The sequence below is a fragment of the Thunnus albacares genome, chromosome 24 (genome assembly GCF_914725855.1).
Source record: "Thunnus albacares chromosome 24, fThuAlb1.1, whole genome shotgun sequence".
NCBI classification, from domain to species: Eukaryota; Metazoa; Chordata; class Actinopteri; order Scombriformes; family Scombridae; genus Thunnus; species Thunnus albacares.
This window is the reverse complement of record NC_058129.1, coordinates 16,371,564-16,396,185: the sequence shown is the minus strand read 5'-3', so window position 1 is coordinate 16,396,185 and position 24,622 is coordinate 16,371,564. Positions and strand designations below refer to the sequence as shown.

The 24,622-nt window shown below is 34.4% G+C and overlaps 1 protein-coding gene and 1 long non-coding RNA gene across 3 annotated transcripts in view; one reads left to right on the top strand and one right to left on the bottom strand.

Annotated features, from left to right (window-relative positions):
- Positions 1-24,622, top strand: part of LOC122976553 (titin-like) — a 326,074-nt gene that overhangs the window by 7,345 nt on the left and 294,107 nt on the right. Inside the window, exons 6-18 of one of the 2 annotated variants that reach the window (XM_044345108.1) lie at positions 10,570-10,730; positions 10,963-11,050; positions 12,485-12,634; positions 15,219-15,344; positions 15,437-15,591; positions 16,636-16,729; positions 18,506-18,598; positions 19,223-19,321; positions 19,952-20,050; positions 20,686-20,772; positions 21,431-21,529; positions 22,160-22,246; positions 24,255-24,359. In XM_044345108.1, coding sequence (XP_044201043.1) covers positions 10,570-10,730; positions 10,963-11,050; positions 12,485-12,634; positions 15,219-15,344; positions 15,437-15,591; positions 16,636-16,729; positions 18,506-18,598; positions 19,223-19,321; positions 19,952-20,050; positions 20,686-20,772; positions 21,431-21,529; positions 22,160-22,246; positions 24,255-24,359 — 1,443 coding nt within the window. The remainder of the gene's footprint in view (positions 1-10,569; positions 10,731-10,962; positions 11,051-12,484; positions 12,635-15,218; positions 15,345-15,436; positions 15,592-16,635; positions 16,730-18,505; positions 18,599-19,222; positions 19,322-19,951; positions 20,051-20,685; positions 20,773-21,430; positions 21,530-22,159; positions 22,247-24,254; positions 24,360-24,622) is intronic. The other variant, XM_044345109.1, reaches the window with a different exon arrangement.
- Positions 17,168-17,725, bottom strand: LOC122976577. The gene is made up of 2 exons (XR_006400976.1): positions 17,514-17,725; positions 17,168-17,478 (listed from the first exon to the last, which is right to left on the bottom strand). It is a non-coding gene; the product is annotated as an uncharacterized LOC122976577 (long non-coding RNA).

The following is a 24,622-nucleotide window of genomic DNA, read 5'->3' as shown; positions in this document are numbered from 1 at the left end:
GGGTCGACTTGTTGTCTTAGTGGTTAAAGCTCATAACAAATAACTGCAACATCACTACTATTATGCACTATTAATGCATCTTACTGTTTGTACTAAACATGACAATGTACTCAATGTCCTCATAGGAGTTACAAAACATGTTCTAACAGCATTAAATGACTAAATGATGAGCTTTGAGTTTATTATTTTTCTGTATTGGGTCACCTCAGAGTGCATTATCAAAGATGGGATCAGCTAACGACATTAGAATACAATACAGTGTCCTTGTAAACCATTTGTTGTTTTAATTATTTATTTATTCATTTTTTTGTAGGAGTTCTGACATGGATGTTCATCTTCATAGCAGTATCATTATTTATTCAGGTTGTGTGTGTCGTCATCATCATCATCTATTTAGAATACAAAGGCAGAAAAGGTAAGAAGTCACAAAATATTTTTTTTATTTATTTTGGTCTGATATAAATCAAATCTTTGACTTGAATTTACATTCTTTATATTTCTTTAGGTGTGGTATATTAATATTTCTGTAAATTTAACTGATAATGTTAATCTAGTTGTGCATCATACATATTCAAGTTCTTTCAAGAGTGTGATTCTACCAACAATATTAGTCCTGATGATGTATTTTCATGTTAAGAGACAGGAAGTTTCTATCCTCATGCAAACATCCACAACCACAACCAACACCAAGAGATTCTCTCCAGATGTTTGATGAATCTGCATAAAAGGATGTTTCAGGGTCGACTTGTTGTCTTAGTGGTTAAAGCTCATAACAAATAACTGCAACATCACTACTATTATGCACTATTAATGCATCTTACTGTTTTTACTAAACATGACAATGTACTCAGTGCCCTCATAGGAGTTACAAAACATGTTCTAACAGCATTAAATGACTAAATGACGAGCTTTGAGTTTATTATTTTTCTGTATTGGGTCACCTCAGAGTGCATTATCAAAGATGGGATCAGCTAACGACATTAGAATACAATACAGTGTCCTTGTAAACTATTTGTTGTTTTAATAATTTATTTATTCATATTTTTGTAGGGGTTCTGATGTGGATATTCATCTTCATAGCAGTAGTTATTCCGGCTGGGTGCATCATCACCGTCATCTATTTAATATACAAAGGCGGAAACAGTAAGAAGTCACAAAATATCATATTTATTTATTTTGGTCTGATATAAATGAAATCTTTGACTTGAATTTATATTCTTTATATTTCTTTAGGTGTGGTATATTAATATTTCTGTAAATTTAACTGATAATGTTAATCTAGTTGTGCATCATACATATTCAAGTTCTTTCAAGAGTGTGATTCTACCAACAATATTAGTCCTGATGATGTATTTTCATGTTAAGAGACAGGAAGTTTCTATCCTCATGCAAACATCCACAACCACAACCAACACCAAGAGATTCTCTCCAGATGTTTCATGAATCTGCATAAAAGGATGTTTCAGGGTCGACTTGTTGTCTTAGTGATTAAAGCTCATAACAAATAACTGCAACATCACTACTATTATGCACTATTAATGCATCTTACTGTTTTTACTAAACATGACAATGTACTTAATGTCCTCATAGAAGTTACAAAACATGTTCTAACAGCATTAAATGACTAAATGACGAGCTTTGAGTTGATTATTTTTATGTATTGGGTCACCTCAGAGTGCATTATCAAAGATGGTATCAGCTAACGACATTAGAATACAATACAGTGTCCTTGTAAACCATTTGTTATTTTAATTATTTATTCTTTCATTTTTTGTAGAGGATCTGGCAAGGATGCTCATCTTAACAGCAGTAGTTGGAGTGATTCTGGTTGGGTTCATCATCTTCATCATCTATTTAATATACAAAGGCATCATCTTCTATTTCAGACGCAAAAGGAGAGAACGTAAGAAGTCACAAAATATTGTATTTATTTTGTTGCATTAAATATACTGTATTTTGGTGGTCTGATATAAATCAAATCTTTGACCTTAATTTACATTCTTTATATTTCTTTAGGTGTGGTATATTAATATTTCTGTAAATTTGACTGATAATGTTAATCTAGTTGTGCATCATACATATTCAAGTTCTTTCAAGAATGTGATTCTACCAACAATATTAGTCCTGATGATGTATTTTCATGCTAAGAGACAGGAAGTTTATATCCTCATGCAAATATCCACGACCACAACCAATACCAAGAGATTCTCTCCAGATGTTTGATGAATCTGCATAAAAGGATGTTTCAGGGTCGACTTGTTGTCTTAGTGGTTAAAGCTCATAACAAATAACTGCAACATCACTACCTTTCATGTTTCCTGTTGATTGTAAAATCACTTAGTGACTCAATACATCTTACAAACAAAAAAGTGCATGTTCAACAAAACAAACAATAATACATTTTTATGGCTTTTGTACAGAAAGCTGTAAATCAGGAAGAAAAATCTGAACAAAGTAGCAATTACACAATTAAATTGTAGTAAAATAATAGGTTTCAGTCTGGATTTAATAGGTTAAGGCGCCGACCATGAACCCTGGTATCTCTTATATCAGGCAATTTTCATGCCTCGATATATTTAATGGAAACATGTCAATAATTAGCTTATTTTTTCAGTATAAAATCACAAAAAAAGAAAGAAGACAATTACAGAAAGAAAAAATAACAACAACAAACATTATATTAAACATACATGATACTATTCAGTTATAGGAGTGGCAAAAATTAGATTTAAGAGGTGAAGCGTCGACCATGAACCACAACGTCCCTGATTCATGTTTGATTAGGGAACTTTTGCTTGTAGTTCTCCATCTCTCTCTCCCCCTGTCCCTCATTTTCTGTCATCTCCCCACTGACACTAATCAATAATCAATAAACGTTGGTTACCTATTTGTCTTAATAATTTTAGAGTATTTAACCTGACAATATTTTAAATAATGTTCTGTTTTCATGCATCCAGCACTTAAAAGTAATTAATATCTAAACTTTTACAAACAAAAACCAGTGTTTCAAATGCATTCAGTGTGCAGGGGAATGACAGACACATTTTTACACATACGTAGCAGTTCCACAGTCAAATTATAAGTCAGTAACAATATAACGAGATAGATCATGTAACTAATAATAAAATAAAATAAAGAAAATAAAGAAAATTTGACAAAACATAAAAAAAATTTCCAGAAAAGTAGCCGTTTTTTGTGCTTTTTAAAAAATTGATAGAGCAAAATGAGTGATTAACACAAAGACACATGATACAGGACAAGACAAGAGGGACAGACAACAAAACAACAACAAAAAACTGGATTAAAGCTTTTAGATTTTTTTGTTGTAATACACACGCATGTGTGTGTTTTTTGTGCTTTTTCAATTTTGGAGATCACCAAGGGATGCATAAAAGTTTTCCACATCATTTAAATAAAAAAGTGTAAAATTGGACACATTGTTACATGTTGTTAATTTAGTAATGTGATGTTTTCCTAACAGACAAATGAAGTTTTAAACAGTCTTCAATCATACCGCTGTTAGTTTTAACAGAAAATTTAAAAAATATATTCTGACAAATAGATTTATTTTCAACTAAATACTGACAAAGACATATCTGACCAACATTTGTTTGAATAGCAGCAGTTAAAAAACTTCTCATATGGATTCACTGTGTGATAGATGCATCATGGTTGTGACAATTCTTTATTTATTTCACAGAGATGTCAGAAATGCTTCCACCTGTCCAAGAAACATCCACCCAGGATCCGACATCTGTTGGGACCCAAGATCCCAGCAATGAAACTGGTGAGAGAAATATTATTGTGACCAGTCAGAATGATGCCAAAAGTTACAGCGGCAACAGCAGTAAACTAAAACTCTGTGTGACTTGCATGTATTAGATGTATTGTAATTCTGATGGTTCTTTTATCATTTTACAGAGGAGTCACCAATGATTCCTGATGACCTGGAAACATGCTGCTGATGGATGAACAGACAGCAGATCCAGAAGATGAGGCCCAAAGCTGAAGTACTTTGGGTACCAAATATCAGATTTCTTGTCTGTCAGGACAGAAGTTCAGGGTTTCATCACTGGATGTAACTGCTTTGGGCTGATCCTTCCCAACAGATGTGACTACAAACAGTGTTAAATGCTGACAGCTGTGAGCAGGACTGTGTGAAATACCTGCAGCCAGGTGGAGGTTTGTGGTTGTGCATCTCTAAATTAATTTATTAAGTTGGCAGTTATTGTGTTTTTGTTCACCCAAATCTCTTGATTTTACATTTGAATCTCTCATTGTCTCTCATGAGCTGTTATTTAATCAATATGCACTTTTGCTTTTTATCATTTCATTTTTGAGTGACTTAGATTTACGTCTAAAAAAGAAAAGAAGAAACTTGAGTTATTTTGTGATGCCTTTTGAACTCATAATATCAATACCAACATGAGCATTTGGTGGCACAAATCAAGACTCAGTGTCACTGTAAAGATGTAATTTTTTATTGTAGAGAAATACACTCGACTATACAGGATGTGTTAAAGCAGCAAAATAGTTTTCAAATGGAAACCCGTGTCATTGGCTGCCTAAACAGCAGCCTGTTGCAGCCTAAACATTTTATTGGATACAATTTATTCTTTGATCAATCCTTACCTGAAAAGGCTGATTTTTTTTTTTTTTTATGCTTACTGTATTTTTCATACTTCCAAGTGAAGTCCTCATGACAGCCTAGAGTTACGAGAATCATCTAACTTTTACCAGAGCCAAATTAAACACAGTACATATCCAGCTTATGAGGGTCAGATGATTACTGGCTTCTACAGGAAGTTCTGAGGTCTGAGGAACATTTTAAACTGCTAACATGTCAAAGAGAGGAAACAAGTTATTGATTGTGGAGGTAAAAACTTCTGCAGATGATCCAGAACATGGCGGCACATCTGGTTTTCAACCAGCCCAAAACAGCACACGTCACCCTGCTGTTTATGTCCCTCCACTGGCTCCCAGTTGCTGCTCACATCAAATTTAAAACCCTGACACTCGCTTATAAAACAGCAACTTAAACGGCTCCCACCTACCTGAACTCTCTCATTCAGGTCTACACTCCCTCCTGCTCACTACGCTCTGCCAATGAAAGGCACCTGGTACCACAACAGGGCTCTAAGTCACTACTAGACTCTTCTCTTCTGAAGTTCCTCTGTGGTGGAACGAGATACCAAACTCTGTTCAATCTGCAGAGTCCCTCTCAACCTTTAAGAAAAGACTGAAGACCCAGCTCTTTCACAAACATCTCTGTACTTGATGGACTGAAGGAAGAGAGAAAACAAAACAATTAAACAAAAACAAAACAAAACAATTAAACAAAAACAAAACAAATCTGCTTCAATGCACTCTATGTATTGCCTCTGTGCACTGCCTGTTGGCATCTACATCCTATTGGACTCAAACTTAGTTTCATTGTACTTAACTGGTGTTGTTCTCTCCTGACTAGATCCTTGTTTGTGTTGTATCAGCTCTCAGATGTACGTCACTTTGGATTAAAGCGTCTGCTAAATGAAATCGTAAATTGTAAAAAATGGACTCAGCAGGATGCGTTGAGTCTCTGGAAGAGAACAATTTTTTTCCTATAATGTAAAATGTCTCAGGTTTTTAGATGTTGACACAAGCTGCTGCTGCTGCTGCTGATGATGATGATGTCAGCACTTGTATTTTGTTTCTCCTTATAAAGTGTCTGTCTTTGCTTTCTGTGACCCCTCAGGCCTTACTATTCTTTATCTGCCCACCAGAGGTCCCCATACAGTCACACACTTTGTGGATCTTGGTGTATTGTTTCTATGAACTGCTGCACCTTTTCCTTTGAAATCTGCTCTATTTGCACTTTTTAGTTTTAATTGCTGGCACCCGATTCCACTTGACAATCACTGTGAATCATCATCATTATTATCTTCCTTATGTGGAGAGTTTAGTATGTGGATGGTTTTACAAAGCTAAATCCAAAACTACAAAGAATCCATCGTTATCATTTCAAGTTTGGCTTCATGGCTAAAAAAGGCACATTTTTTACACATTTCACTACATGTGTAAAGTTTGCTCCTCTCCCTTTTAACCAGGCTCTGGTTGCCAACATTAACAGTGTTGAAGGTTTTGTATGTTGATTTCAGTTAATCTGTCAGTTTACACAATTTCAGTTGAGTATTTTGTGCTTCATCACAATGTTATATTTTGCTGAAGGGCTTCAGTCCTGCTGTAATATTTGTTTTGTGTGTTTTGTGATGGTGGTCCAGCAAAACTTTTGGATTCACAAACAAAAGTTTTTGGAAAGAAGGACTACACTCTTAGCTCCTATGCAGTCTTTTTATTTTAATCCTTCTAATGTGTTAGAAAGTTGCCCACGCCTTTTGTGTTAGCAGGTCAAATTTGACCCATGATTTAACTCAGCCCAACACACTCAAAAACAATGATTATCATCGAATATTGTTTTTCACCTCATGACTAACTTATTATGTATTCATATCCATGTAATCACAGTTTTAAATTTTGTTTTTATGTTCCCATGGACCATTTGTCTTACAATATACCACTTTTTAGATACCAATATTGCAAGAATTCTGTGTAATGTTGTTCATGCCACGCCCCCACAAGATGACAATGTGCCTGTCTGCGAGAAAAAAAAACATTCATTCAACAACATTCAAATTCATTTTTAATGTAAGTGTGTCCATATTCTGCGAGAAAAGTTGCATTCCCGTTGGGGGGAGGGGTGCCAGAGGGATTGGGAGTACAAGTCCATACTGCGAGAAAATAATTATTCCCAGGGAGGAAGGGGAGGGGTCAGGTGTCTAGAGTCAAAGATAAATCTTGTTTGAGCCAAATTTGATCCACAGAATAACCCACAACTTTTAAATGATGCATGCAACAGCCAATAATTTCTCCTTGGTCATATTTGACCCATAACACAACAAATGTAACTTTTTTTTAGAGACCTTCAGAATTGACTGAAATGGTGACAATTTGATTTATTGTGTTAATATAGCTGTTTTTTAGGATATCATGAAGCCTTGTTCCAGTAAAAAAAACTAGATCATATTTATTACATATCTTAACTTGAAAACGGGTCAATTTTGACCCTAACACAATAGAATGGTTAAATTCTATAGATCAGCATTTCAAGGCATCTTACTGTGTTCAGGAGGTTTGGGCTGTGAAAATAAATTAACTGAGACCAGCAAATGTCCATTGAATGTGTTTGTTTTTTAGCAGGAACATTGAAAATATCATTGATGGTATAACAGTTAATCCAACATTCAGACCAACTCTACAACATGAATATAAAACATTAATGATAGAATTTTAATGTGACATTGTGGTCAACATGGCTGATGTCAGATAAGCTATGATCATTTTAGCAGGATGGAAATATATTTGGCTGCTCACCCTGAAGACACCTCAAAACCTCTTCTTGAGATAGCAGCTATGTTTGATGATGCAAATAATGAAACACAGTGTTTAATATCTTATTGTTATGTGTTACCAAATCAGGTTTAGTGATCTTTATAAGACATTATTTATGCCAGCCTCTTGACCAAAATACTCAATATCTGACAGTCAGTTGCTGTGACCTTGTTGTTTTTTCTGTCTTGTGGGACACTGCAGAGTTCAGAGTTCTGATTGGACACACATCCATTGCTGTGGTGGAAATACCGTCTCTACCTGCAAAGGAAAAAAGAAGAAGCCACTTTTAACCTCATTAACTGCAGTGTTTAGCAGAGCCCCGTCCACACAAGTTTAGTTCACCTCTGGGTCACAATATTCTGGTAACTATTTCAACTATTGTAGGAAATTAATTCTTTGTGGTTCAGAGTTCACGGTCAAGTTTATTTATCAACATTGTTTATAGATTTTATTCCAAATTTTAGTTCCTTGGTGTATTTGTGTGTTGTATGTGTTTTATGTCAATAAGCTGTTCAAAACTATTTGCCCCCAGTGGTATTAAAAAAGTTGTTGATTGATTGATTGATAATGGGTAACCATCTAGACCTAGACACAACCTTGTTCAAGGACACTGTAAATCATTTATAGTGTCCGTGATCTTGCCCTGGAGGTAATACAAGAGCTCTTATAAAAACAACCTTGCCCTCACTTCACCTTCACTCTCAGCTTCAGCTGTCAGCAGCAACCTTTCCAACTTTTTCACTTTCTGAATACATTTATAATATCCATAGAATTTTTTTTAAAATATCAACAGAGTCCCCGTGACTTTATGAGTCTTACTTCTATTTAAGCCAAACTGAGAACAAGGAAAATGTGGCTGTTTTACTTTCTGTTCTGGATCACAGTGAGAGTCAGTGCAAGTAAGTTTGAGAAAATTTGTTTTTAACTGTTTTTAACTTACGTTGAGAAAATTATAACATCATGGTATATTTCTGTGCATGTTTTGTGTTCAATTTTAATTTTGTGACCACATCCTCTGGTTAAATAGATAGTCCAGCTTCTGTTTACCAATACACATGCCCACATTTACTTGAACTGTGACAACAGCAAATAGTTAAATATATAAATGTTAGATTTATTTATTTATTTATTCATATATTAATTACATTATTTTATTATTAATTTATTCACACATTTATTTATAATTTTATTTATTTATATATACTTTCATTTATCCATAGTGTAACTTGCTGCAGTGAAATAAATCAAAAAAAAAAAAGCACAGGAACTGACATTTGTATGGTGGCATTACTGCATCACAGTGAAACCTAACCTTTTTTAGGCCAGCGCCCCCCCATCCATTATCCAGGTCCATTACTGCCCCCATCAATTAAAATGTAGGCTAATTGTCTTACCTGAATATTAACATTGATTATTATTCTGTGTTATATCATTAAAAAATTATGTCATTGGATGCCAAATAACAGATTTTATTTAGCTGGACAGTTGGAATATCATTATCATTAGTTTCCCATGCAGGGAGCAACAGAACAGAAAATATATTTATGAGTGTTAAACAAATGCAATGGTTAGAAATTTGACAGTCAAACTTCAATAAGGTCTTGATATTGATAATGAACAGCAGCCAATCAGAAAGCAGTAATTTGGTTCCAAACAAGAAGCATTGTTATTAATTGTTCCAATGGAAAAACAAGAGCAGCCTACCAAGGAAAAAGTCTGAGGCTGATATGATATGATTGTTGTTGTTTTATGATGGTATCCAGTTGATTAAACAATCAGACCTGTGGCAGTCAAATAAAATAACCAGGTCAAAGGTCAACAGGGGTTTTGGGGGGCTTTGATGTTATTTAACTAAAAACGAAGCATTTTCACACAATTTTAGACTAATATCATTACAATATTTATTTAAAATACGCACTGTGCCATAAAAAATAATAATCACAAAACACTGGTAAAACAGGCTTATAATGAATGGATTTGAACTGCGATTCTCTCATCCTCCCATAGTCAGGCTGTAGCCACCAGCCAGCTGTAGGGACGACTATGGTTAGAATTTATTTGTCACGTTTTGCACATATCACAGAGAAACAACAGGCTACATTAATGTCATCCCACCATGTTTTGTTTCCTTGTTGGAATTAAAGGCAAACATCAGACTTCATGATCCAACTGATAAAGATTTATACTGTCTGTTAATATTTGACTTTTGTTCCAGATTCTTCGTTCCAAAGTTCAGAGAATACTGGCGGCATTTGTTCTTGAATGAAACGTCAAGACAGAATGTGTGAAATGTGTATCTCAAGTGAGATATTACTTTTCAAGTAATATCTCACTTTCAAGTAATATCTTGATATCACTTGAAAGAAATTAAAAACTGTCAGTAAAATAAATAATATTCTTGACATTAAAATACTGAGTAAAATTTAGAAAGAATGAAGAACACAGACATCAGTCAGTATCTTCATCCTGTCCTCCTCCTTCTTCTCCTCCTCCTCCATCTGCTGCTGGTTGAGAGGAGGGACTGTTTCAGTCAGATGCTAAGTCTACAGGAATTAAACACATTTTAATACACATTACTAAGCTAAACACAATCACCAACAAATAGAGCAGAGCAGAGGACAGAGAAACTAGTGTGACCATAAATGACAGCAAACTGCAGTAGAGACTCAGCATAGTCTCCCTGTGTCTACACAGGAGGCGTTCAGGTACAGTGTTGAGCGTAGGTAACCCACGTTTTCGAAGCACTCAGACCCCAAAACACAAATTTGTATGTAGTTATGCGAGTAAAACGGAGGAAAAATAGTCTTGACAGCTCTGTGAAAAAAAAACAGGAAAACCCTGAAGTCTAATGATGAAATTGTAAAAATGTGCATGTGAATATAGGACTAAACTGGCATCAAAAACAGAAACACACAAACGCCCCCAAGAACACCTCAATGCCCCCCTTTCAAAAATATTACTACCAGTGCCCTCCAATGTTCTATGAAAGCCCCCTGAGGGGCAGTACCGCCCTGTTGAGAATTGCCATATTAGATAGGTTAGGTTATCTGTAAGTGGAGGAATTGTGTATGAAGTTTGTCTTAGTTTATCAAAACGGCCCTAAATTCAAAGGAAATATCTTTTTGTTTTGTTTTCTATCAGCTCCTGTCTCTAAACCCACCCTCTCCATACGGTGTGAACCTGAGATGACCTATTGTGTCCTCACCTGTAATGGCAACACCACAGGCGCTGAACCAGTCACCTACTGGTGGACGTCAGGTGACATAACGTGGTCTTCAACCAAGGAGCACAATATAACAAAGGTAAACACAGGATAATGATGTTTGTGTGTCTGATCAGTAACAGATAAATCATGTTGAAAGAATAAACCAGAATCTAGTCTTTAAATTGATTCACATATTCAGACATCAGTTGGTGACCAGCTTATTGTTGATAATCTGGACAAACTGTAAAAAGACAAAGTGAGCTCCTCAAAAAATCTGTATGTTTGGTTTATGAACTTTCAGCTAATATTGTTTTTCTTCCAATTTCTAGGAAGATGATGAGCTGTGGTTCAGCTGTGCGTTTGAAAACCCAGTCAGCTCAAGCAGCAGTGAAATAGTCTTCAACCCCTTCAAGGAAAGTGAGTTATCACACCAACAAATATCTGCTGTAACACATTAAATGTATTAATGTATCTTACTGTTTTTCCTAAACATGAAAATGTACAATGTACACATTTACATTAAATGTGGAACCAGGAAATGTATATTTTAAGTCTATCATAACTGTGAGTAGTTGGCTGTGAACAGATTTATAAATCTGGTTTAAGGAGTAGTGATGTGATGAAGGGTCAAAAGGTATTTGTAAAGAGTTTTAAAGGGATATTTGTCCCCTAAATTTAGAAATAGACTAGAATCAGTGGTGGAAATTAGCTGAGGTGCTTGGGTAACACTTTAAGTCCCCCTATTTAGCATTAATAAGATGTATATGAACATTTATAAACATTTAATAAATGTTTATAACACACTATGATGTAGTTGTAAGTATATGTTAAAAGGACAGATTCACATTTCAAGTCTGTTTTAAAACAACAGTCAGGAGCCCACATGAACAGTGAAAGAGGTTTTTTTTTTCTGTAATTATTCCTCCTGTTCATACTGACCATTAGAAGATCCCTTCATAATGCACTTACAATGTAAGAGATGGAGGACAAAATCCACAGTCCTCCTTCTGTGCGAAAATGTATTTAAAAGTTTATCTGAAGCTAATATGAAGCTTCAGCATCAAAATGAGTCAAATCAAGTAGATATCTTTCAACGTTACAGTCTTTTTAGTGCCAAAGTTCCTCTTTTTGTTACTATACTTCCACCACAGCTCAACAGGGAAACACTGTCCGAGGAAACACAAAGAGGGAATTTTTAGCTAAAAAGACTGTAAATGTGTCAGATATCCACTTGATATGACTAACTCAGACTGCTGAAGCCTCATATAAGCTTCACATCAACTTTTAAATGACTGTGTGGACACACTGTGGATTTTGGCCTCCATCACTTACATTGAAAGCACATTTGAAGTTCTTTTAATATCCAGTATGAACAGGAGGAATGATTACAGTGAGGAAAACCTCTTTCACTGTTCATATGGACACCTGACTGTTGTTTTAAGACACAGTTGAAAAACTGTGAACCTGTCCTTTAAATATTTATTAATGTACAGTATTTGTCAGCAATTATAACTTCTCCTATGAAGACATATTTTATATTATTATAACTATTTTATTAAAATTGTCATCATCTGATTACAGTTATAGATCCCACATGACGGGTTATAATCATTGACAAATACATTAACAAACACTTATATTTGCTAATAAACAACATTATAGTGTGTTAAATGTTAAATACTGCTGTAAAGGCTAAACAGGAGGCTTTAAGTAAAGTTTTACTGCTTGTTATTTTGAGTATTTCTATTTTATTTTACTTTATGCTCCACTATTGATTAAATAAAAATACATTTCAGTAATTAAACAGAGAAATTTGCATTCAGTTGTATTTAATTTATTTATTTTTTGCAGAAGAACCACTCTACGGGAAAATAGGTGACAAAGCTGAACTCACAGCAGACTCTGAAGAGTATCCCATCACCAGCATAGAGTGGAAACATGGACCTGATCTTGCCATGGAGTGGTATGGAGACGAGACTACTGCCTACCGACACTTCAAAGGTACCACTTTAATCTAAATCAAGCTGTTTGGTAGCCAGAGATCAATGATTTTACGCATTAGTTTGAAGTTTTTGATACATTTAGGTTGAGATTTGGTTTAAATTAGTAGTCTAAATATTTTCTGTTGTAAATTAATTATATTTTAAGGAATTCTTTTACAGTATTTAATAGGTTTATCCCAGATTTTGGCGAAATTAATGAATTGTATTATAATATAGTATTTAATGTATTGTATAGAGTTTTTTTAAGGAGTATAAACCATTAAGTTTGACAAATACAATTACTGTAATGTAATCCTTTAATTTTCACCTTTAAATTAAAATATTAAGGCCCATTAAAGGTGTACTGTTAAATAAGGTTCACTTTAATGTGTTTTGGTCAACAAAAGCTCTTAAATTGTGCAGATAATCCCCAAATATCTGAATATGTTGCAATCTTTAGATTTATTCATTCATTATCCTTGTGAAACCCTATTAAATACCTTAATTACATAATAATCAATGGGTAAATTAATGGAATTAGGGTTACTAGTGCAGTGCCTGTTCAAAATGTGCATGTTCGGAACATGTTGATTTCTCAATACCTAGAGAGAGTTGTTCCTCTCCCATAAACCCCTCTCATATCGGTAGACACTACAATTTACTGATGCTCCCTAAATGCCTCACATTCAGGCCATCAGTAGGCGCTATAATTTACCCATGTTCCCTAAACACCTCACATGCAGCCTATTGGTAGACCCTACAATTTACTGACGCTCCCTAAACACCTCAGATGCAGAATATCTGGAGACTGAAGTTGATCAGATGAACTGTAGTAATCATTCAAAACGTGCCTGAGACATCCTGCACTATGTCCTGAACATACATACAAAGTTCCCGCGTGTGAGGAACAGGAATAGAACTTAACTCTCTAAACTTTCTCAATTCATTCTCTGGTAGTTCTTATCACTACTGATGTGATCCCACCTCAGACCACAATGTGGGTTGTAATGGCAGAGTGGTGCTGTCTGTATTTATGTTCGTTGACTCCACTGGCAGAAGAAGCAAATTAGGTATTTTTTTATATATTTATGAACATGCCTGAGACATCCAGCACTCAGTCTTAAACTTACATGCCAAGTTTCATTCACAGTAACGTTACACAGTTCAATAGTAGAGCTTAAGGGTCCTATCTTACGCCCGGTGCAAAACAGCACCAAGCACAATGCTAGTTTAAGACCAACGCAGTTTCCCGTCCAGCGCCCATGTTGTTTAAATAGCAAATGCACTTGTGCCCATCTGAGCGCCCATGGGCGTGTTGGTCCTAAAATAAGGTGTGGTCAGGTGCATTGCTATCTTGAGGCAGCAGAAAGCAATTGCGCGATTGACCAACAGAAACCTGGTCTGAAGTCAATGGTGCAGTGTTTCACTGTTATTTTAAGTGTTATCAGGATAGTAATATGCGCCTACAGGCGGGTGCACAATGTACACTCTGCTTGTTACACACATGGACGCGCAGCAGCGCACAAACATGCCAAAGATAACAAATAAAAGGATTACAATGTCAAAGATTATTATTGTGTACATCAACATATTTTAAAAGTTACATGTCATAATGGTTAGTCTTGATATTTATCAGAATTAGCTAATCACAGTAATGAGGGATGAAATGGTCTAATTGTTTGACTAAATCAAGGCAATACATGGAGGTATTTAAACAGATCTGTCAGGTTGAAGGTGTCTGTCAAGACCCAGCAAACAGATATCAACAACAGATCAAACACAGATCGACTTTCCTGCTTCATCAGTACATGATGACATGAGGAACACATGAGGAAATAAATGAGGTGAAAACAATGATTCAACTAAAGAAGGAAATAAATCTGGACAGCTTCTAGCTGCTGCCAGCAGCAGGATCAGAACCTTAGAAAGTCCTGATAACTGTGTAAGATAATTTTTTACATGATTAAAATGATTTAATTTCTGAACAATATTTAACAAATATTCTTTAACATTTTTGAGATTACAGTGATCAGGTTTCCAAACTTTCAGCAGTTAAAACCTCACTGATTTTACCTGTTACTCCATGACTGAACAAAACGATTTTAAAGAAACCAAAGCTGTAACTAAAATAATAAAAACAAAAACAAATTTTGCTTTTGACATTTAAACTGGTGGTCTGGGGTCACAGGAGGGTCCATGAGCAGCAAGGGTCAGTGTGCTCGTTATGAATCATGCGCTTTCACTTCATGCACAAGCAGATCTGTTTCCTCTGCAGAGACGCGCTCATTCTTACTACTTAGCAAATGCGCCATTATAATAGCAATCCACCAAGCTGCAAGTGCACCCACATACAGACAGACAGAGATTCCTTGCTTTATATAGAGAGATAAAAAAGGGATTTACTTGCTTTTTTTGTGAGAAATCAAAATAAGTATGTACGAAAATCAGCTGTTCTACAAACATTTTTAGTGTTTTAAAGTGCATATTTCTCCAGCTGCCCACTCTTAAGTGACCAACACTGGAAATAAGTGACTCTAGCTGACAACATACTGTAAGACGACTAAAAATCCCTGTTTAGAAGCTAAACCTGTGTGTTTTTGCAGATCGGGGTTTGCTGGACACTTCAACTGGAGCGCTGACGATCACAGGACTGACTCCAGACGACAGCGGCAACTACACAGTAGAGATCAACAACAAACTCACCAGCAAGACTCAACTCCTGGTTATCTGTAAGTGGAGGAATTGTGTATGAAGTTTGTCTTAGTTTATCAAAATGGCCCTAAATTCAAAGGAAATGTCTTTTTGTTTTGTTTTCTATCAGCTCTTGTCTCTAAACCCACCGTCTCTGAATGGTGTACTGGGACCTACTGTGTCTTCACCTGTAATGGCGACACCACAGATGCTGAACCAGTCACCTACTGGTGGACGTCAGGTGACATGACGTGGTCTTCAACCAAGGAGCACAAAATAACAATGGTATGCACAAGATAATGATGTTTGTGTGTCTCATCAGTAACAGATAAATCATGTTGAAAGAATAAATAATAATATTTATAATAATAATAAATAAATTTAGACAGTTTTAATATTTCTGAAATTAACTTTAACAATATCTGGTATATTAAATGTGTTGTGCATTGTCTCTGGTAAATAAACAATATATAATTAAATAAACTGAACAGCAACATGAACAAACCTGCAGAAAATAAAGATTTCAGATCATGGAAAGGGCCAGACTTGTCTCTGTAAAGTCATAAAAAGTGACAACAAGAGCTGCATTTGGATACAAGGTTGGACATTTTTATTTTTATCCAATTAACAGGCAACTGTTGAGATAATCTAATATTTTATATGAACGTCATAGTTTCACAAAACATTCAAAAACATTTCATCACAAGTTTAAACCTTCAGCATTCAGACATTTTTAAAACTCTGAATATCTCCACATGTGTCATGGCAAATAGTAATAAAGCATCACATTAATTAATTTGTAAATTTATTTATTAATTTATTGATATTTATTGTACAATTAGGTATTAATAAAAGAAATAATTTATTACTATTTTTGCGACACTTTTGGACCTCTATACACCAGATGTGACGATTACAGTGTTTTTGTATCTCTTTTGTTTCCCATACAATCTTGCATGTGATAAAAATGTGATATTCGAAAACTTGACAGGTTTCTCTGTTAATTACTTTATAGCTATTTGTGATACAGAGAAAAAAAATCAAAAAGATGTTACAGATTGCCCAAATAAGGTTTTAGTATTCTACCAAAGCATACTAGTGTACTATAATTTGAATAATTCAGTCTTGCAGATGTGCTAAATAGTGGATTACAGCATATATAGTGAAAAGCTGATGACTGAATGACTAAGTAGCCACATCACTGTGTTGTCCCTGATGTTATTGTTGGTAATCTGGACATACTGTAAAAAGACAAAGTGAGCTCCTCAAAAGATTTGTATGTTTGGTTTATGAGCTTTCAGCTAATAATGTTTTTCTTCCAATTTCTAGGTGGAAAAGGAGCTGTGGTTCAGCTGGTTCAGCTGTGCGTTTGAAAACCCAGTCAGCATGAACAGCAGTGAAAAAGTCTTCAACCCCTTCATAAGTGAGTTATCACACCAACAAATATCTGCTGTAACACATTTAATGTATTAATGCATCTTACTGTTTTTACTAAACATGACAATGTACTCAATGCCCTCATAGGAGTTACAAAACATGTTCTAACAGCATTAAATGACTAAATAACGAGCTTTGAATTTATAATTTTTCTGTATTGGGTCACCTCAGAGTGCATTATCAAAGATGGGATCAGCTAATGACATTAGAATACAATACAGTGTCCTTGTAAACCATTTGTTGTTTTAATTATTCATTCATTTTTTTTGTAGGGAATCAGCTCATCTTCATGGCAATATTATTTCTGGTTGTGTGCATCATCATCATCACTTTCAGATGCAAAGGCATCATCAATTTAACTCGCAAATGGATAAATGGTAAGAAGTCAAAAATATTGTATTATTTTGATGCATTAAATAAACTGTATTTTGGTGGTTTGATATAAATCAAATCTTTGACTTGAATTTACATTCTTTATATTTCTTTAGGTGTGGTATATTAATATTTATGTAAATGTGACTGATAATGTTAATCTAGTTGTGCATCATACATATTCAAGTTCTTTCAAGAATGTGATTCTACCAACAATATTAGTCCTGATGATGTATTTTCATGTTAAGAGACAGGAAGTTTCTATCCTCATGCAAACATCCACAACCACAACCAACACCAAGAGATTCTCTCCAGATGTTTGATGAATCTGCATAAAAGGATGTTTCAGGGTCGACTTGTTGTCTTAGTGGTTAAAGCTCATAACAAATAACTGCAACATCACTACTATTATGCACTATTAATGCATCTTACTGTTTTTACTAAACATGACAATGTACTTAATGTCCTCATAGGAGTTACAAAACATGTTCTAACAGCATTAAATGACTAAATGATGAGCTTTGAGTTTATTATTTTTCTGTATTGGGTCACCTCAGAGTGCATTATCAAAGATTGGATCAGCTGACGACATTAGAATACAATACAGTGTCCTTGTAAACCATTTGTTGTTTTAATTATTTATTTTTTCATTTTTTGTAGAGGTTCTGAAATGGACAATCATCTACACATTAATATGTATTGTGGGTGTGTTCAACATCATCCTCATCTTGGAATCAAACCACGAAGGAAGAAATGGTAAGAAGTCACAAAATATTTTATTTATTTATTTTGGTTTGATATGAATCGAATCTTTGACTTGAATTTACATTCTTTATATTTCTTTAGGTGAGGTATATTAATATTTATGTAAATTTAACTGATAATGTTAATCTAGTTGTGCATCATACATATTCAAGTTCTTTCAAGAGTGTGATTCTACCAACAATATTAGTCCTGATGATGTATTTTCATGCTAAGAGACAGGAAGTTTCTATCCTCATGCAAACATCCACAACCACAACCAACACCAAGAGATTCTCTCCAGATGTTTGATGAATCTGCATAAAAGGATGTTTCAGGGTCGACTTGTTGTCTTAGTGGTTAAAGCTCATAACAAATAACTGCAACATCACAACTATTATGCACTATTAATGCATCTTACTGTTTTTACTAAACATGACAATGTACTCAATGCCCTCATAGGAGTTACAAAACATGTTCTAACAGCATTAAATGACTAAATGATGAGCTTTGAGTTTATTATTTTTCTGTATTGGGTCACCTCAGAGTGCATTATCAAAGATGGAATTAGCCAACAACATTGGAATACAATACAGTGTCCTTGTAAACCATTTGTTGTTTTAATTAATTATTCATTCATTTTTTGTAGAGGATCTGACATGGATGTACATCGTAATAGCAGTATTTGGAGTGATTCTGGTTGGGTTCGTCATCTACATCTATTTTCGATACAAAGGCGGATGTAAGAAGTCACAAAATATTTTATTTATTTTGATGGTCTGATATAAATCAAATCTTTGACTTGAATTTACATTCTTTATATTTCTTTAGGTGTGGTATATTAATATTTCTGTAAATGTGACTGATAATGTTAATCTAGTTGTGCATCATACATATTCAAGTTCTTTCAAGAGTGTGATTCTACCAACAATATTAGTCCTGATGATGTATTTTCATGCTAAGAGACAGGAAGTTTCTATCCTCATGCAAACATCCACAATCACAACCAATACCAAGAGATTCTCTCCAGATGTTTGATGAATCTGCATAAAAGGATGTTTCAGGGTCGACTTGTTGTCTTAGTGGTTAAAGCTCATAACAAATAACTGCAACATCACTACTATTATGCACTATTGATGCATCTTACTGTTTTTACTAAACATGACAATGTACTCAATGTCCTCATAGGAGTTACAAAACATGTTCTAACAGCATTAAATGACTAAATGATGAGCTTTGAGTCTATTCTTTTTCTGTATTGGGTCACCTCAGAGTGCATTATCAAAGATGGGATCAGCTAACGACATTAGAATACAATACAGTGTCCTTGTAAACCATTTGTTGTTTTAATTAATTATTCTTTCAGATTCTGCCAAGGATCTGAAATGGATGATCATCTTAATACCAGTATTATTTCTGGATATGTTCAACATCATCATCAATTTCATATACGAAGGCATAAAAGGTAAGAAGTCACAAAATATTTTATTTATTTTGGTTTGATATAAATCAAATCTTTGACTTGAATTTACATTCTTTATATTTCTTTAGGTGTGGTATATTAATATTTATGTAAATTTAACTGATAATGTTAATCTAGTTGTGCATCATACATATTCAAGTTCTTTCAAGAGTGTGATTCTACCAACAATATTAGTCCTGATGATGTATTGTCATGCTAAGAGACAGGAAGATTCTATCCTCATGCAAACAACCACAACCACAACCAACACCAAGAGATTCTCTCCAGATATTTGATGAATCTGCATAAAAGGATGTTTCAGGGTCGACTTGTTGTCTTAGTGGTTAAAGCTCATAACAAATAACTGCAACATCACTACTATTATGCACTATTAATGCATCTTACTGTTTTTACTAAACATGACAATGTACTCAGTGCCCTCATAGGAGTTACAAAACATGTTCTAACAGCATTAAATGACTAAATGACGAGCTTTGAGTTTATTCTTTTTCTGTATTGGGTCACCTCAGAGTGCATTATCAAAGATAGGATCAGCTAACGACATTAGAATACAATACAGTGTCCTTGTAAACCATTTGTTGTTTTAATTATTTATTCTTTCATTTTTTGTAGTGGATCTGACATGGATGTACACCCTGATAGCAATATTTGGAGTGATTCTGGTTGGGTTCATCATCATCATCATCTATTTAACATTCAAGCATGGAAACAGTAAGAAGTCACAAAATATTTTATTTATTTATTTTGGTCTGATATAAATCAAATCTTTGACTTGAATTTACATTCTTTATATTTCTTTAGGTGTGGTATATTAATATTTATGTAAATTTAACTGATAATGTTAATCTAGTTGTGCATCATACATATTCAAGTTCTTTCAAGAATGTGATTCTACCAACAATATTAGTCCTGATGATGTATTTTCATGCTAAGAGACAGGAAGTTTCTATCCTCATGCAAACATCCACAACCACAACCAACACCAAGAGATTCTCTCCAGATGTTTGATGAATCTGCATAAAAGGATGTTTCAGGGTCGACTTGTTGTCTTAATGGTTAAAGCTCATAACAAATAACTGCAACATTACTACGATTATGCACTATTAATGCATCTTACTGTTTTTACTGAACATGACAATGTACTCAATGTCCTCATAGGAGTTACAAAACATGTTCTAACAGCATTAAATAACTAAATGACGAGCTTTGAGTTTATTATTTTTCTGTATTGGGTCACCTCAGAGTGCATTATCAAAGATGGGATCAGCTAACAACATTGGAATACAATACAGTGTCCTTGTAAACCATTTGTTGTTTTAATTAATTTTTCTTTCATTTTTTTGTAGGGAATCTCATATGGATTGTCATATACTTGGCGCCTTGTATTTTGAGTTTATTCAACATCATCATTTTCATGTACAAAGCCATGAATGGTAAGAAGTCACAAAATATTGTATTTATTTCTGATGCACTAGATATACTGTATTTTGGTGGTTCGATATAAATCAAATCTTTGACTTGAATTTACATTATTTATATTTCTTTAGATGTGGTATATTAATATTTATGTAAATTTGACTGATAATGTTAATCTAGTTGTGCATCATACATATTCAAGTTCTTTCAAGAGTGTGATTCTACCAACAATATTAGTCCTGATGATGTATTTTCATGCTAAGAGACAGGAAGTTTCTATCCTTATGCAAACATCCACAACCACAACCAACACCAAGAGATTCTCTCCAGATGTTTGATGAATCTGCATAAAAGGATGTTTCAGGGTCGACTTGTTGTCTTAGTGGTTAAAGCTCATAACAAATAACTGCAACATCACTACTATTATGCACTATTAATGCATCTTACTGTTTTTACTGAACATGACAATGTACTCAATGCCCTCATAGGAGTTACAAAACATGTTTTAACAGCATTAAATGACTAAATGACGAGCTTTGAGTTTATTCTTTTTCTGTATTGGGTCACCTCAGAGTGCATTATCAAAGATGGGATCAGCTAACAACATTAGAATACAATACAGTGTCCTTGTAAACCATTTGTTGTTTTAATTAATTATTCTTTCATTTTTTGTAGGGGCTCTGATATGGATGATCATCTTAACAGCAATATTTGGAGTGATTCTGGTTTGGTTCATCATCGCCATCATCTATTTAAAATACAAAGACACAAACTGTAAGAAGTCACAAAATATTTTATTTATTTTGGTTTGATATGAATCAAATCTTTGACTTGAATTTACATTCTTTATATTTCTTTAGGTGTGGTATATTAATATTTATGTAAATTTGACTGATAATGTTAATCTAGTTGTGCATCATACATATTCAAGTTCTTTCAAGAGTGTGATTCTACCAGCAATATTAGTCTTGATGATGTATTTTCATGCTAAGAGACAGGAAGTTTCTATCCTCATGCAAACATCCACAACCACAACCAATACCAAGAGATTCTCTCCAGATGTTTCATGAATCTGCATAAAAGGATGTTTCAGGGTCGACTTGTTGTCTTAGTGGTTAAAGCTCATAACAAATAACTGCAACATCACTACTATTATGCACTATTAATGCATCTTACTGTTTTTACTAAACATGACAATGTACTCAATGCCCTCATAGGAGTTACAAAACATGTTCTAACAGCATTAAATGACTAAATGATGAGCTTTGAGTTTATTATTTTTCTGTATTGGGTCACCTCAGAGTGCATTATCAAAGATGGGATCAACTAACGACATTAGAATACAATACAGTGTCCTTGTAAACCCTTTGTTGTTCTAATTATTTATTCATTCATTTTTTTTAGATGATCTGAAATGGATGCTCTTGTTAATAGTAGTTTGTATTCCAGTTGTGTTCAACATCATCAATTCATTATACAGAGCCATAAGAGGTAAGAAATCTTAAAATATTGTATTTATTTTGATGCTCTAAATATTAGGCGTGCACAAAAAAATCGATTCACATAAGAATTGCAATTATATCTCCACCGATTCAGAATCAATTCACATTTTTCAGTCTTGCCACAACACTGCTTTCCGTTTTTTCCTGACATGAGTTAGCTCGTTGATGGCGCAACGACGCTGCGCTGGTTTCCACCTGGACCCAACTCCGGGGGCAAGAAGGAAGAGAAGTGTGTATCATGGAGAGACTCCGAGCAATTGAGTACTTGACAGAAAAACAAATACAACCTGGTCCATCGGCAATGAAGGCAATCATTTGGACATATTTAGTTTTTTCTTATCTCGAAGGAAAGGAGGAGCTTGACAAGATTAATGCTGTTATCAAGCATTGCAGCACACCTCCGCAGGTTTGTGCGGTTGTGGGCTTATTTATTTGTAACCGCCGTGAAACAATCAGAAAATAACGTTTTATTCCTCTCATTCAGCGGCTTTCTCACCATCACAGCTGCAGGGTTGAGCAGAGGTGTGTGGGGATGTTTGTGCTTTAGAATGTAACCGCTGTGAAACAATCAGAAAATAACGTTTTATTGATCTGATTCACCAGCTTCATCACTAAGGTTACCAGCGCTCCCTCTCTTCATTCACTCTCTATCTCGCTCGACCACTGCTTCTCTCTCTCTTATCTTTTTTAAAATGAGTCGGGAAGCCGTCAGCAAAGACTAACTTTACTTTTACATTATCAAACAAAGAGAAATGTCCTCCTCTCTTCCCAGTAATGTTTTTGTCATAATGCAGGGTTGTTCAGTGTTACAGGTTACGTTTCTCCAAAAGTTGGTTCTGGTTCACCTTTCTCCCTGCGGCCCCCACCCCCGCAGATTAGCACACGTCAGACTGCCAGCTGGTTTTCTGAGGACGAGAATGAGAAAGTCATTTTATCTCAATGAAAAACGTCTCCTTGAAGTTTATGACAAACTGCCAAAAACAAGCCAACAAGATGCAGCAGTGAAACAAGCGTTTAAACTGTTCTGTATTTTGAAACAGACATTAAAATTCAGTAAATAGCGAAACTGCCCGTTTCATTACTTTATATTCATGTAATAAATATACAAACGTCAATTAGATGGTAATCTGCATGAGAAATTAAGAAAAAGAAACAACATTGGTTATAATAATCATCATCTTATAGTGATCAATTTGACCAATTTGGTCAATTTTGTTGTTTGCACTTTGCAGCTAAATGTAACAGGCAGCTATTGTTTATTTGATTTTGTTATTTGAAGTATGAATTTAAGTTATTATTTGAAGTTTTGCACTCAGCAGTTTATCTTTGCAATCATTTTTATTTTTGTATTAAGTATTTATTTGACTCTTTGTCTCAGGGCTGCTTTGCTTTCCTGTTGGTTTGATTTAAATCAAATCTCTGACTTGAATTTACATTCTTTATATTTCTTTAGGTGTGGTATATTAACATTTCTGTAAATTTGACTGATAATGTTAATCTAGTTGTGCATCATACATATTCAAGTTCTTTCAAGAGTGTGATTCTACCAACAATATTAGTCCTGATGATGTATTTTCATGTTAAGAGACAGGAAGTTTCTATCCTCATGCAAACATCCACAACCACAACCAACACCAAGAGATTCTCTCCAGATATTTGATGAATCTGCATAAAAGGATGTTTCAGGGTCGACTTGTTGTCTTAGTGGTTAAAGCTCATAACAAATAACTGCAACATCACTACTATTATGCACTATTAATGCATCTTACTGTTTTTCCTAAACATGACAATGTACTCAATGCCCTCATAGGAGTTACAAAACATGTTCTAACAGCATTAAATGACTAAATGATGAGCTTTGAGTTTATTATTTTTCTGTATTGGGTCACCTCAGAGTGCATTATCAAAGATGAGATCAGCTAACGACATTAGAATACAATACAGTGTCCTTGTAAACCATTTGTTTTTGTCATTATTTATTCTTTCATTTTCTGTAGGGGGTCTGATATGGATGATCATCTTAACAGCAATATTTGGAGTGATTCTGGTTGGTTGCATCATCAGCATCATCATCATGTATTTGAGATACCGAGCCAGATTCTGTAAGAAGTCACAAAATATTTTATTTATTTATTTTGGTCTGATATAAATCAAATCTTTGACTTGAATTTACATTCTTTATATTTCTTTAGGTGTGGTATATTAATAATTCTGTAAATTTGACTGATAATGTTAATCTAGTTGTGCATCATACATATTCAAGTTCTTTCAAGAATGTGATTCTACCAACAATATTAGTCCTGATGATGTATTTTCATGCTAAGAGACAGGAAGTTTCTATCCTCATGCAAACATCCACAACCAC